The 16,816-nt window shown below is 43.2% G+C and overlaps 1 protein-coding gene across 1 annotated transcript; it reads left to right on the top strand.

Moving 5' to 3' along the window:
* Positions 1–66: 66 nt before the first annotated feature.
* LOC124110823 (L-amino-acid oxidase-like) lies at positions 67–15,055 on the top strand. The gene is made up of 8 exons (XM_046470258.2): positions 67–87; positions 5,973–6,096; positions 7,263–7,319; positions 9,937–10,336; positions 11,943–12,044; positions 12,804–13,031; positions 13,302–13,416; positions 13,849–15,055. The coding sequence occupies exons 1-8, from the start codon at positions 85–87 to the stop codon at positions 14,527–14,529; spliced, it is 1,710 nt and encodes a 569-aa protein (XP_046326214.2). The 5' UTR covers positions 67–84; the 3' UTR covers positions 14,530–15,055.
* The last annotated feature ends 1,761 nt before the right edge of the window (positions 15,056–16,816 follow it).

The raw sequence follows: 16,816 nt of genomic DNA, 5'->3' as shown, positions 1-16,816 counted from the left end.
TTGGGCTCTGACGCCACTTATTGAGGTCACCATCGCCATGCTATAGATCAGTGTGAACAACAGTGTTGTTTCTGCCCGGTTATAATGGTAAGTTCTGAAATGTCCTTTTCCAAATATGAAAATATATCATGACATGTCCAATTTTAATTCCGAAAACCCATTTGTCCAGAATCTTTCCATGCGGTGGCCGACCCGTGAAGATCCGGGGTAAAATTGGTCTTCAGCAACCCATGCTTGCCAAAAAAGGCGACTATGCTTATCGTAAGAGGCGACTAACGGGATCAGGTGGTCAGGCTCGCTGACTTGGTTGATGCATGCTCGTGATATTAATCACTGGATTGTCTGGTCCAAACTCGATTATTTACAGACCGCCGTCATATAGCTGGAATATTGCTGAGTGCGGCGTTAAACAACAAACCAGGCCTTTGGTTGGATGTTAACTTTACAGATTCGGACATACTTTTGCCCTCATGTGAGGGTGAACTGTAAGATCAAACTAAGAACGCCTTATATAGATTTCTCAACGCGTTATTTATTTTTTCATAATATTAATATTAATTAGGCTGGCCTTAAAAGTGAAACTGAAGGCTTTCTGTTTGATGCTCACTTCCCACTCGAAACCATCAATGTGTGATTTTGCATCAAAATGTAGTTTATGGAGTGAGACTGTCCAACACATTGTCAGTGGATGTCCAGCTTTGGTACAAACACAGTATCTTAAGCGACGTGATGGTGTGGCTCGATCATTTTATTACCGTCTTCGCCATGCTTGTGGTTTTGACACAGAGGTCCATCCGGAAAGACTTCCACCCGTACCCCCCCCCCCCCCCCCCCCCCCCCCAAAAAAAAAGCTATATCTCCTATGCATTGCAGCTTAATATTTAGTATATTATTGAATTTTGCCCCTTATGACACTAATGTGATAGAAAATATTCAGGAAAAACATGGCACATATGCAGACCTCGCTTTCGAGATGTCACGCTTGTATCCCAATTACCAAGTTGTCAGACTCCCCATTGTTCTCGGTGTCTTAGGTTCTTGTACCTCCTGTTGGCTGTCATTGGGAAAGTACCCGGGTTTGTTGCCAGGAATACAGCCCTTCTGACAATCTGAGTAATGCAGAGGCCTGCAGTGTTGGGGAGGATGATGGCACGTTCCCGTTCCTCAAATATCAGTCTCTGCATTGCGTCCTTGCTATTCTGCGCCTACAGCGATTATGCGGGTAGCCTTTGAATGCCATCCCTTTATACCAAATTTCTGGTAATGATACTTTGCATTTTTCGTGCTTTGCTTCAAACCCTTCAGTAAGCCGATCATTTACCGATACACGGGATACACTGTTGTCATATAAAGACTTTACAGCAGAATAAAATTTACCATTAATTCCTAACTTCATCAGTTTGTACCATAAGCAGTCTCGATTAACACTGTCAAAGGCCTTCATGGCATCGATATAACAGACAAATGTAGAGGACTTTGAAGATTTCCTGTTATTAATTACTGAAAACAAAGTGTATATGTGCTCAATAGTATTACGCTTACTTTGGAATCCATTTTGCTCCTCAGCCAAAATGTCATTATCTTCTAGCCAACTTGTGAAACGAGAGTTTAGTATATCTGAATATAGCTTACAGGGAATGGAAAGTAGTGATATACCACGATAGCCAAGAGGATCTCTGGGGTCACTACCCGGTTTCTTAATAGGCGTTATTATACTTTCATGCCAAATATCTGGACAAACATTATTCTCGAAGCAGTAAGCAAAAATCCGGTGCAGAATGTCAACACAAGTATCATTCTTAAGTGCCTCTGCAGGTATAAGGTCACAGCCTACGGCCTTACCACACTTAGAGCAGCTAACAGAGCGTACTACCTCATCGCGTGATATAGGGGCCTGCAGACTGTTTACATCTACATCTACCTAATGTCTATGTGGCCGGATCTTCACGGGTCACTGCATACGTTCAATAGGCCGAGGCGCTTGGGCTGAGTGAATACAAGGTGTATATGTCACGTGATTGGGCACTAACGCCACTTATTGAGGTCACCATCGCCATTCTGTAGATCAGTGTGACCACATCGATCTTTGCTTGGATATAACCGTTGTTTCTGCCCGGTTAAAATGGTAAGTTCTGAAATGTCCTTTTCCAAATATGATAAGATATCATGACATGACTTCTTTCAGTGGCATTTAGAAGTTGGTGTGATGAAGAAAGACAAGTTCTATGGATGAACAACTTCTTTAATACAATTAGTGCGACGTTTCGGTGTAGACCCTTACACCTTTATCAAGCAAGTGATGGATAAAGCTGAACAACATACTCACTCACTCACTCACTCACTCACTCACTCACTCACTCACTCACTCACTCACTCACTCACTCACTCACTCACTCACTCACTCACTCACTCACTCACTCACTCACTCACTCACTCACTCACTCACTCACTCACTCACTCACTCACTCACTCACTCACTCACTCACTCACTCACTCACTCACTCACTCACTCACTCACTCACTCACTCACTCACTCACTCACTCACTCACTCACTCACTCACTCACTCACTCACTCACTCACTCACTCACTCACTCACTCACTCACTCACTCACTCACTCACTCACTCACTCACTCACTCACTCACTCACTCACTCACTCACTCACTCACTCACTCACTCACTCACTCACTCACTCACTCACTCACTCACTCACTCACTCACTCACTCACTCACTCACTCACTCACTCACTCACTCACTCACTCACTCACTCACTCACTCACTCACTCACTCACTCACTCACTCACTCACTCACTCACTCACTCACTCACTCACTCACTCACTCACTCACTCACTCACTCACTCACTCACTCACTCACTCACTCACTCACTCACTCACTCACTCACTCACTCACTCACTCACTCACTCACTTTGGAGATTTAACGTGCGCTTTCCGACTGATGCGAATTTCGCACACGGGCCCGGCCAGGCCATTTAATGTGTTTGAGAAAGGGGCGAAAGTGGTCTGTGCAACCCAAGAGGGGGGTTTAGGGGTTGCTTATATAGAATTTGGGAATTTTGAGATTTCGAATAGATGCCGATGGGATTGGGGAGGAGAACTAAGGGAGCTGGGTATGGTGGATGTTTGTTTGTTAATGTGATTTTGATTTGGTAGGTTATTGTGTTTTTAGATGCGTTTTATTAGTTCCGTTTTTATTAAGAATACGCCTAAGGCCTTGAAGTTTTCTAGTTTATTTTGTGGGTTTAGTATTGCTTCTAGAGTTAGAGCCTTGTTTAGATTGAGGGTGGTTTGTAATGCGGTTCGATGTGTTAGGTAGTGTGTGCAGTGGATGAGTGCGTGTTCTGGGGTTTCTGGTTGTTTGCAGTGTGGGCAGTTACCTGTAGTGGTTTTTTTAAAATTTTTTAGGTGGTTATTTAGGTTGGTGTGTCCTGTTTGGAGTTTAGTGATTTTTTGATTTGGCTTTTTGAGTTTAGATATAGGTTATGCCATTTTTTGTGATTTTTTGCTTGTTTACACTTTTAATTTCTGATTTTGAGATGGGTAAGTTTAAGCTTATTTCTGGGATTTTGAGGGATAGTTTAGCTACATAGGTATATAATACTATATATACTTATTAACATCAATGTTTATACAGTAAATTGATTGATGGACACAGAGAGCTGATTAAGATGATTGGATCAGACAATTCAGTGGCTTCTAATTCACTGGCTTCAAAATCATCCCTATCAGCTTCCGTGGTTGTTTACCCTGTCCCATTAGTCATTCACAGGCTTCCAATCATCTTATTCAGCTCCCCGTGTCCATCAATCAAGTTACTGTATAAACATTGATGTTAATAAGTATATATACCTATGCTGTTCAGCACTATCCATCACTTGCTTGATAAAGGTGTTAGAATCTACACCAAAACGTCGCACTAATTGTAATAAAGAAGTTGTTCATCCATAGAACTTGTCTTTCTTTATCATGACATGTCCAATTTTAATTCTGGAAACCCATTTGTCCAGAATCTTTCCATGCTGTGGCCGACCCGTGAAGATCCGGGGTAGAATAGGTGTTCAGCAACCCATGCTTGCCATAAAAGGCGACTATGCTTATCGTAAGAGGCGACTAACGGGATCAGGTGGTCAGGCTCGCTGACTTGGTTGAAGCAAGTCATCGATCCCAATTGCGTGGATCGATGCTTATGATGTCAACTACTGGCTTGTCTGGTCCAGACTCAATTATGTACAGACCGTCGTCATATAGCTGGAATAATGTTGAATGCGACGTAAAACAACCAACCATGCTGTGGCCAGTCTATGTCAAAGGTATTTAAGGTAATTGAACATGCTGTTCTCATGCGTACATAAAAAGGCAGAAAAAATGTAAAAGAAAATCTTTTAAAAACTCAAAATTTTAAACTATGTCGCCCATGGGCGAGAATATTTTCCTTTGCTCAAAACTCATGATTTCTTTTGCAAACACATAAAGGTGTGTGTACAAGCATCATGACAAATGATTCAACTCATTTTAACTTAAATTAACTAATTTGTGGCGTTATTAAAATATTTCGTCCTTGTTTTGGTCAGTCTCTTTAAGCAATAACTAATTGTGTGCAAAGTATATTGTATCATGTGAAATAACTTTATTTTATATCATTACATTACTTCAGCTACCCATGCTTGCCGTAAAAGGCGACTATGCTTGTCGTAAGATGCGACATACGGGATCGGGTGGTCAGGCTCGCTGACTTGGTTGATGCATGCTCGTGATATTAATCACTGGATTGTCTGGTCCAGACTCCTTTATTTACAGACCGCCGCCATATAGCTGGAATATTGCTGTGTGCGGCGTTAAACAACAAACCAAACCAAAACTCTTAAAAATGGGCCTTTGGTTGGATGTTAACTTTACAGATTCGGACATACACATGTGAATGTGAACTGGCAGATCAAACTAAGAACACCTTATGTAGAACGTTTCCCAACGCGTTCTTTATTTTTTCATAATATTAATATTAATTAGGCTGGCCTTAAAAGTGAAACTGAAGGCTTTCTGTTTGATGCTCACTTCCCACTCGAAACCATCAATGTGTGATTTTGCATCAAAATGTAGATTATGCAATGAATTTAATGAGACTGTCCAACACATTGTCAGTGGATGTCCAGCTTTGGTACAAACACAGTATCTTAAGCGACATGATAGTGTGGCTCGATCATTTTATTACCGTCTTCGCCATGCTTGTGGTTTTGACACAGAGGTCCATCCGGAAAGACTTCCAAAGCTATATCTCCTATGCATTGCGGCTTAATATTAGTATATTATTGAATTTTGTCCCTTTTGACACTAATGTGATAGAAAATATTCAGGAACAACATGGCACATATGCAGACCTCGCTTTCGAGATGTCACGCTTGTATCCCATGTACCAAGTTGTCAGACTCCCCATTGTTCTCGGTGTCTTAGGTTCTTGTACCTCCCAATCTGTTGGCTGTCATTGGGAAAGTACCCGGGTTTGTTGCCATGAATACAGCCCTTCTGACGATCTGAGTAATGCAGAGGGCTGCAGTGTTGGGGAGTCTTCACATTCTCCGAAAAGTACTGGGTGGGATCGACAAGGCAGCGTTTCCTGGGAGAAGTCCCATTCGCTGTCTGGGCTGGGTCCTGAGCTGATGATGAGCCTAACCAGCCTGACTGTGTCAGGATCACACAAAGCCTCTTTGCTGCATTTATTTTAATCTGTGCATGTAATGTAATGTTTAGCTAACGGCGGCTTCAGGATTGACCCATTATAAGGTAGCGTTTATGCAACACATGTTTTATGCTGAGTAATAAACGACAACTCCCTCGATCGATTTCCGAAACACAGATGCGAATGACTGCTGTGATTACTTCACCATGATATTGACAAACATTTTAACGACTAATTGTTACTTTACATACCAGATGTCAAAACCTGTTTCAGCAGTCAACTAAGCCTTCAGAAGAACCTTGCCTGGATCGACGCTGTGGACCATGTCGGGTGATGACGGTCATCACGGTGGGAGTCCTGCTTGTCACTGCAGTCGTCACCGCCAGCCTCATAGCAACGTGTAAGTCTCCTTATGATCATAAAAAAACATATCTAATGTTGTTGTGTGTTGTTTAACGCCACACTCAGCATTATTTCAGCTATATGACGGCGGGCTGTAAATAATCGAGCCTGGACCAGACAATCCAGTGATTGACATCATGAGCATCGATCCACGCAATTGGGATACGATGACATGCAACAACCAAGTCAGCGAGCCTGACCACCCGATCCGTTAGTCGCCTCTTACGACAAGCATAGTCGTCTTTTACGGCAAGCACTACGGGAATCGAACCCGGGTCTTAGGCGTGACAAGCGAACGCTTTAACCACTCGGCCATTACTTTTTTCATGGCAGCTATTCATAAGTTTATTGTTTACATTAAGTCGTGCTCAATTGAAGTTGGAAAAAAATATGCGATACTTAAAGATCATGATTGAATCATACCAAACGACTGGCAGACCTAAGATGTCACGTGACCTAAGATGTCAAACTGGAGTTCCCCTTCCGGGTATACCACCAGTACAAGTGAAGTAACAGACAATTGATAACAGGTTAACATTGTACCCTGTGTCTTTCAATAAAACAAAAGACCTCCATAAACGCTATTCGATGAAATGAACGCTCGATTTCTACCCCTACTACCAGTTATCAGAACAGAAGACATATTTCATAATAAAACGAAGAGAACAGGACTTCAATTTACGATAGACCGCCTCCGTAGTCTAGTGGCTAGAGCGTCTGCCCGGAGACCGCCTCCGTAGTCTAGTGGCTAGAGCGTCTGCCCGGAGACCGCCTCCGTAGTCTAGTGACTAGAGCGTCTGCCCGGAGACCGCCTCCGTAGTCTAGTGGTTGGATCGTCTGCCCGGAGACCGCCTCCGTAGTCTAGTAGCTGGAGCGTCTGCCCGGATACCGCCTCCGTAGTCTAGTGGCTGGAGCGTCTGCCCGGAGACCGCCTTCGTTGTCTAATGGATAGAGCGTCTCTGGGGTCCGATCCCCGGCCGCGTCATACCAACAGACGTTAAAAGATGGTACTTGTTTTTATCCTGTCTGGAGCTCGGCATTAAGAGGCTAAAAAGAAGAGGTCGGCTCGGAGTCAGTATAATGTAATCTTGAACGCGACGTTAAGCCCCATTTCACCTCGCCTCCATTTACAATACCTTTACCTTATTACAATCTCCATTGCAGCACTACCCGTGAACATCTCCGCCACCACACCAAGCAGGAAAGCGGCGACTGTTAAAGGTGAGAACCAAACATTAAGGTTGATCGACATTTAGGATTGGAACCCTTTTGTCTGAACAATTCTCTTTACCCACCACCCACAAGGGGCACGGGTCGCCCGGTTGTCTAGCGCACCGCTGTTCGTAGTGCAGTTTGACGTGGCAGGGTGCCAGAAACCATGACTGTAGGTTTGAAATCCAGAGTCACCCTGTTTCTAGGTTTGTCCACACCATGCCTGTGCTCGTAGATTATAGGGTCCTATTACCTTGGACTCCGTTTGTGATTTTACATGAAATCAGCATCTTTCAGGGGCAAGAGTGTTAACTGACAATAAAAGTCAAGTTTCCACCCTTGCCGAACTAGGCTAGTATTATGGAGTTACAGTTTGGCTGGACTAACGAGTCGATGCATAGTCCAATCAGAATCGCGCAACGAAATCGAAATCCGGTTCGTAAACTTTCGTGCAGATTTCGGTCGATTGCAGGATTTGCAAAGCATGTGTACCGCCTACTCGTTGTCAACAGATATTTTCCAAATATTTTAATGTTTTTAATCAAGGTACTCGCGTGATTTGATATACTTCGCGAAGTAAGACCCGTTTTATCACAATATAGATCTTGATTATCGATCAGATCGTCTTGACTGGGCGCCGCCATTATGTTTGAAACAAATGCAAGTGATACGAGAGGTGGAATCTGGTTGGTCCATAGGAGAGGCTTACAAGGGACATAACTCGTAATAGCCAATGGTGGCGCTACGATCGTGCCCAGGAATTCCAGCCTAGTTCGACAAGGGTGGAAACTGCTTTTTTAAAGTCAGTTAACTCTCCTGCCTCGGGAAGATTTTAAATCACTAACCTCCAGTATTTCTGGGGTCGCGGGTGACCCAGTCGTCTAAGGCGTCGCGATTCGCTGTGCATAGTTGCGTCCCTTGGGCACACAAGAAACCTATGATTGTGGGTCCGATTCCCGGTTCGCCCCGATTATGTTTGCCAGAAATCAATGATAGTGGGTTAGAATCCTCGCCCCGATTATGTTTCTAGGTATGTCAGCACCATACCCGTGCTCGTGGGTTTCACCGAAGTGGTAAACGCCTGAGACCTGCACCACTTCGAGCTTTCGTCCCTCATTAAGCTGACACGCCGCGATATAACTGGAATCATGTTAAAAGCGGCGTTAAGCCCAACTCACTCACTCACTCACTCACTCACTCACTCACTCACTCACTCACTCACCCACTCTAGTATTTCTGAAACTGACAGTGATCAGTCGTTTGAGGCACCGCAATTTGCATCCCTCAGGCGTGTCACAGACTCCATAGTAATAATCTAATTAACTCTAATTAATCTTCAAAATTGTATCTGTATACTCGATATAAGTAAAATTTAATATGTTTAAAGCTCTTCATATAGCACAACAGCGTTTTAACAAACATGCTCACGTCTAACAGGACGCCAAAGAAGCCCGATGAATACCCCCTTCCAGTGAGTGCTCCTCTTACTCGCAGGCAACGCTGGGATTAACATCGCGCAATCTCATTAAAATCAGATCTTAGTTCTCCCTACCGCTAAACAAAGATCTGAGGACATCCCATTACGGGTCACGTCAGACCGACCTTGCGCGAACTTTGACCGACCAATGGAATGACCAATCAGAAGGCAGCTTTCTCGTGCTTTACGGCACAAATTTCAAATTGGCGACTACGCTTCGAGACATATTTTGACAAATTCTCGATTACAAATTTGAAACCTGAAATAAAAAAACATTCTGGAATCGCTAATAGATGGTCTAGATTGTAAGGATTCAGTCATTAAACCCATAACTATCATTCGGAATACCCAATGTTAAAGCTTTCGAGATTGCATGATTAGAAATCACATTCCGAATGTCACTTTCATAATCTGGTTAGCGACGCACTGATTGGTCGGATGAAAGGTCGTTCTGACGTGACCCCTAATGGGATGTCTTCAGATCTTTGTTTAGCGGTAGCGAGAACTAAGGTCTGATTTTAATGAAATTGAACATCGCGTGATCGCTTTCAAAATACAAAATACACTAGGTTTTATTTGACTTTCAGTAAAATGTGTCTTTTTTAACAGGACTTACGCTAAGTACGGCTTACAAACTGTGTGGCTATTTGCTCGAATCTGGTTTCTTGATATTCCACCAGCAGGGTGAAAGTTGTAGATAGACATGTGATTAATGTTGGCTGCTTAGTATTCATTTGCATTTGCAAACACAGCGGGCAACTGAAAATTCCGTGCGCTTTATCTTCAAGCATATTACACTCCGGATACATTTCATCGTCATTTCTGGATTATTTTTTTAACTCTTCACATTCCTATAGATTGTTTATTTTAGGTGTTACCAATTATACGTTAGAAGAAGAAGAAGATATTTTATTAAAGTGTCACACACATATAAATGTGTCTGGCCAGATTTGGCCTATGAGACACTACAGATAAGCTCACGAAGGGAGGTTATTTGAACAGCGTCATGACGTCATCCCACTGTAACATAATTCAAAAAGTGTACTTTATCGCAGGATCGGCACCGTTGGTTTTAGAGAAGCTTCTTAGAATGATGAATAATATTCTGGACGTGGATTCTAAACCAGTTTTGTTTGTGCTACGTTTCAGTTCCCGCTGACGGCGACTGTCTGGACATCGCCGTGATCGGCGGCGGTATTGGGGGCGCCTACGCTGGGTGGAGACTGAGGGACAGAGGTCTCTCCATCTCCGTGTTCGAGTACTCGGACCGAGTCGGGGGGAGACTCTTCTCTGCCGAGCTGCCTGTCGCCCCGGGGACGTACCTCGATTTTGGGGGAATGAGGTTTAAATCGGGAGCTCATCCAACACTGAATAGAACAGCAACAGCGATCGGACTTAACATCATCCCCTTTGAACTCGGATACGGAAATGCAGATGAGACAATCTGGTACAATCGTGGCATGCGCATGCGCAATTCTGACATCGGAACAAGTGCTATACCGTACAACCTTGGGGAGGGAGAGGCAAAGGACCCTGATACGTTACTGTGGTAAGTGAAGGCGGAATTGTCAGTGGTTAAATGAGTGATACATACACCTGGTTAATGGCCATCCCATGGAAGCGTATAAGTGCCACATTCTTAAAACATATCCGTACGTAGACTTTCATCTACGTAGACCATACTTATATCTACGCTGACTATACTTACATCTACTTAGATGATACTTACATCTACGCTGACTATACTAACATCTACTTAGATGATACTTACATCTACGCTGACTATACTAACATCTACGTAGACCATACTTTCATCTACGCTGACTATACTAACATCTACGTAGATGATACTTTCATCTACGCTGACTATACTAACATCTACGTAGACCATACTTTCATCTACGCTGACTATACTTACATCCAAGTAGATGATACTTACATTTGCTGTGAAAAGCGACTATGCTTGTCGTAAGAGGCGACGAACGGGAACAGGTCGTCAGAATCGCTGACTTGGTTGATGCATGTCATCGTATCTCAATTGTGTAGCTCGATGCCCATGATGTCAATCACTGGATCGATTATTTACAGACCGCCGTCATATAGCTGGAATATTGCTGAGTGCGGCGTTAAACAAAAAAACAAAGAAAACAAAAACACAAACTTACATCTACGCTGACTATACTTACATCTACGCTGACTATACTTACATCTACGCTGACTTTACTTACATCTACGTAGATACGGGGCGGTGGGGTAACTTAGTGGTTGAAGCGTTCGTTTGCCACGCAGAAGACCTGGGTTCGATTCCCCAAATGAGTACAATGTGTGAAGCGCATTTCTGGTGTTCCCCGCCGTGATATTGCTGGAATATTACTTACTCACTCACTCTACGTAGATACTACTCACCTCTGCGTAGGAGATACTTTCCTCTACGTATATGACAATTATGATCGTGAGTATCGTTACTCAGACAGTGATTTTGTTGGATAATAGATGGTACTTCTTTCTACGTATAATATATATATATACATAGATGAATGTATTATCTACGTAGATATCATTTTTAGAAATTGGCACTGAACGCTTCCATACCATCCTTTTATTAAGCATATAATAGTGTTGTTCGCCTATGATCAAAGAAAATCAGTTATTTGTTTGGTAACGCCTCTCCGCAATCGTCCTCATCCCGTGCATCCACTCCTGGCTATACGCTCCCAAATCCAAGAATATATTGAGATATCGGATAATTCTCAGTGAAGTACAAATTCTAGTACATTTTTGGGTACATCCGGGATTCGAACACACACCCTCAGAGTGCGGGGCCTGAAGTCAGCGATCTGGAAGTAGAAGGCTGGGTTGGTTACATCGCTGAATGTGTGCTGGCTGAGAGTGTGGGTTCAAATCCCGGATGGGACTCAACCCAAAAGTACTAGAAATTGTACTTCACTAAGAACGTTTTACCAGCCAAACATAACTATTGACCATTTTCTAAAATGCGTTGTGTGTTCATTGCATCTGTCATCTTCATGTTCAGGCTATAGTGAGCGTATATGTGGCTAGTGAATGGATTGATGAAGATTAATTGTATATCTGTCGAATATGTCTGAAAGAACTACGTTGTGCGTGAATGATCATGATCATGTTTGTTGTCACAGGGAGATGTTCAAGAACAACGCCAACCTCACCGACACCTACCCAAGCCTTGACCAACTGTATTCACTCACGACCTCAGACGGAACGCCGCTGTACAAAATGACGTCAGTATCAACTTCTGATATTTCCGGGCGGTCGGGTAGCCTAGTGGTTAAAGCGTTCGCTCGTCACGCCGAAGACCCGGGTTCGATTCCCGACATGGGTACAATGTGTGAAGCCCATTTCTGGTGTCCCCCGCCGTGATATTGCTGGAATATTGCTAAAAGCGGCGTAAAACCATACTCATTCACTCTGATGTTTCCACCTGAGCCTGCCATTCCTTCACAAACATGTTGATATATTTACATATTTCCCCATTGCTGTACATGTTCTTATTTCATTGTTTGAATTTGTATCCTTCTCGGATAAAACCTTTTCCGACTTGTTTCCGTCGTCTTATACGGGGTGTTTACCCGTGAAGATCGGAGTAGATAGGTCTTCAGCAACCTATGCTTGCCGTAAATGGCGACTATGCTTGTCGTAAGAGGAAACAAAGGGTGGTCAGGCTCGCTGACTTGGTTGATGCATGTCATCGTATCCCAGTTGCATGGATCGATGCTCATGATGTCAATCACTCATGGCCTGGTCCAGACATCGATTATTTACAGACCGATGAAATATTGCTGGAGTGTGGCATTAAACAACAAACAAATATAGTGTAGTATAATCTAGAGGATACAGCGTCAACACGTGGCACCCCGGCTCAATTCCCCACATGAAGTTCAGTGACTAACGGTGATTGGTTATATGACGTTATGGCAGTTATATATATGTACCTGTTTTAGTCTTAATACTCAGTCACAATACATCGTCATGTACCACAGAGTCGACAACTTCTACGGCCGCTACGCCAGCAGGGAAGCCTACAACTACGCGCTGGACACCGGTGGCTGGGCCGACACAGTGGGTGTGCAGGGAGCCCTCCACATCCCCAAGCTGTTTTTATCCTACCCCGGGGATACAGGGACTTCTGAAGGATACAAGACAATCGAGGGGGGACTGGGGCTGGTTCCACAGACTCTCATGAAGAAATTTCTGGAAGCTAACACCAGGTGAGTCTGAAAAATAGAACTTGTCTCGGGCGTTAACCAACCCTCCTCCCACCTAACGAGAAGAGTAGAAACAAAAAGGCGTCATATCTATGTATCATATAGGCCACACTATCAATCTAGTGAATATGGACCGTGAAAGAATCATGGGCATCCTCGTCCGAACCTCACGTGACTATCAGAAATATGTCCCTTTTCACGATGATTTCGTCAAGCCGCCCAGATTTTGTATTCTATGTCCTATACATTCATGCCCGTATCTTTCGTCCCTAGTCACAAGCTCCACCTGAACCACCAGCTGATGAGGATGGAGAAGAGACAGACTGGAGGATACAACCTCAGATTCAGGAAGACTCAGACAATAGATGGTGTTACAACTCCCGTACAGGTGTGATATCTTATTTATCAGCGCCCCGCACACTTCATCCTGCTCATCTGTATGGTATTCATGATACATTGTCACATTCTACACATTTTAGAAAAGGCCCCGGTCGAGATTCATGCACCCCAGTATGCAATGCTTGGGTATTTATGATACATTGTCACATTCTACACATTTTAGAAAAGGCCCCGGTCGAGATTCACGCACCCCAGTATGCACTGCTTGAATGGGTCGTTCAATGGTGGGTTGCAGCGTGTGACCGGACTGATTGTATCAGCCGGCACCGGCACCGGCGGTGTGGTCGTCGAGTATGCTGTCAACCACGCGACTATTTACAGGCCGGAATAGATAATGCTGGAATCCACTCATTCATACCTAAGATTAAGTCCTGTAAAGACGTTAAATACTATTAATCGTAAGATGTTGCTCACCTTTCAGACTGGCAATACTGGCTTGACGATGTGTGCGAGGAAGGTAGTGTTGGCTGCCCAGAAGGAATGTATACAACAGATTGACTTCCCCGAGTTCAAGAACAACCCCGAGATTGTGAAGAATCTTGACTCTGTCCTTGGATTTCCAGCTGGTAGAATCTACCTCGCCTACAACACCAAGTGGTGGAAGAATGGCAACCCTGACATCACCCATACCAAGAGTGACCTTCCCAACAGACAGACCTATGACTGGTCCACCGGCACCAACAACGTCTCCATCATCATGGCGTCCTACCACGACGGGGACTTCGCACACTACTGGCGAGAACTGAGTCAGTTCGGGACACCCATCCCTGGCAGTCTCCCAGGAGTGAATGCCGTTACCGACGTCGTCAAGAAGAGAGTTGAGAAGTACCTGAGCGCCATCTACAACGTCAGCCAATCTGACATCCCCGAGGCTGTTGGGGGCGCAATGATGTTGTGGGACAAGTATCCGTTCTCTGCTGCATGGAGCTACTTCAAGCCCGGGTTTGATGAGCGACAAGTCCGTGATTTAGTCTACAAACCGTCCCCGTCTGACCACGTGTACATCGTCAGCAACTCCTGGGCTGCAGATGATATGCAAGGGTGGTCAGAAGGATCACTGAGGGCTGTTGATGCTGTGATAGCAAAATATTTCAGTGGGTAGACGTGGCAGACACATGTTCTCACTAACTACCTTGATTGTACGGTATCCGGTTAACCACAAAGAGACGTCTGGCAATAACGGAAGATACTACATACTGTGCATAAATGTGGATTTCGTTTCGCTCCGTGAAAACCGAACATATACTACATCTATTACGTTTGACCATGCTCCGCAGTAGAGTCCACACTGATGTAGGTTGGCGACATTTCCTTATACGAGGAACTACATGGAGTCTGTGGATGCTAAGAAGTCAGAGAAATAAAAGAAACAGATTAAGTATGAATCCATATCAGCGGGTCCTGGCACCTGGAATATTGCTGAGTGCTAATTTTTTTAATATTTTCATTAAGATCTAGATTTATTTTTATAAGTTGTATTTTAAGAACCAAACTCAGGAGGCAGGTTCTTAAGAATGTGGACATGTATATGTGTTACGTTTTATATATTTTTGTGTATACACCTATATTATACGAAATAATATTTCATACCTGCACCTTACAATAAAGAAATGTATCTTTTATCATAATTCTATTTTGTCATTTTTTTTAAACATTCCAAACACTACATGTTCACAACTAGTGGATTAAACAAAATAACATTCATCCTGGAGCCTCCTGTGTAAGCAGTCTTCTTATTCGTCAGCACTGTCAGAGTTCAGTAGCTCGTCAAGACTCTAGGCGAGGACTAGCAGCTTCAGCATCACCGAAGACGTCACACATGGAATGTCAACCAATGTGTACCGTAAATGTGATGCAAAACTATTGTATTAGTTTCACACCATCATTCAAACAGCTTCTGAATAATTAAACAAAATGGAAATTGATAATTCATTGGATGTTTGTTTTAAAAAAATAACAATTCTCAATTTCCATTCTTATTCATGTTTCTTAAGTATATACTATTGTTCGCCTGCAATCTTGAACCAATATGATTGAGCAAACAAAACGTAAATTCAGTTGGAAAATATAAAATCAGTTCAATCAAATCAAAATTCATTATGATGGCTTCCTAAAGACATACACAAAATGTAAATGTCACCACGCGTGAGGTTTGAGGGGAAATAAGAGGATTCTTATAATGTCCGTTAGCACCCTGGTGGTCATCTTCAGAACTAGACTTTGAAATATGTCAGTGGAAACGCAGGCGACGGTAAGATGCCTGGTGGTGGGTAGTCTGTCTCCCATACCATAGAGAATACAGTAATAATGAATCCAACTCTATGGTCACTACGAAACGGATCTAGTCACCATGCCAGAACTCTGCATTATACAAGTACCGGAAACTAATAATAAGTGTACTTGTGTTTTGAGTTATCCATGGTCGTTAAGTAATTCATTGTGTCAAGCCAGATGAAAGGCATATGACAGTTCAACATCGGTGGTTGTGCTCTGATCTGATTGGTGAATGCAAGTGGTACCAAGGTGACGTCACGCTAAAGATAGCAAACAACCCAAACTGCCTGTGAGGCGCTAGAAAGTTAAGTTAAACAAATATTAAGCAAGATAGCATTGGTGGTGTTGAGGTGAGATGGTATCAAACGAAGATGTGGAATGGGTGGGTAAAGGACCAATAAACATCATGTCTTTGGACTAAGTCAAATCGAAAGTCAGCCCTGGGGCATGTTGGCATGTTATATATAACCAGGTATGCTGTGCGTGCATGCATGCTTTAAATATCGTGGCTGAGTTATAACATAACCTGATTTTTGTTTAGTGGTAGCGACAATTAAGATCCGATTTTAATTAGATTGAATTGTGTGGTAAACCATCACTATATCTAAGACCCGTGGAGATCGGGATTAGAACGGGTCTTCAGCACCCCATGCTTGTCGTAAGAGGCGACTAACGGGAGCGGGTGGTCAGGCTCGCTGAGTTGGTTGATGCATGTCATCGAATCCCAATTGAGTAGATCGATGCTCATGATATCAATCAGTGGATTGTCTGGTCCAGATTCGATTATTTACAGACCGCCATCATATAGCTGGAATACTGCTGTGTGCGGCGTTATATAACAAAGAAAGAAAGAAACAAACACTATATCTAAACAGTTGAGTAGGATTGGATTAACCAAAACCTGGTGAAAGGTCATCTTGAATTTTCGGTTAGTATTCAAGATTGAGCTGGTAAAAAATAAAGGTTTGATATATTCGTTGTATTGGAGAGCTTGATACGGATGTTTTAGACTTTTCACCTTGTCGCTTGGTGTTTCCAGACTATATTTCATGCATAATGCGCCTCAGAAACGTTACTTTTCAAAAACATATTTTTAACATGTATTGTACAAAAAA

The sequence above is a fragment of the Haliotis rufescens genome, unplaced genomic scaffold (assembly GCF_023055435.1).
Source record: "Haliotis rufescens isolate VD_foot unplaced genomic scaffold, xgHalRufe1.0.p SCAF_62, whole genome shotgun sequence".
Taxonomy (NCBI): domain Eukaryota; kingdom Metazoa; phylum Mollusca; class Gastropoda; order Lepetellida; family Haliotidae; genus Haliotis; species Haliotis rufescens.
This window is presented reverse-complemented; position numbering and strand designations above follow the sequence as displayed.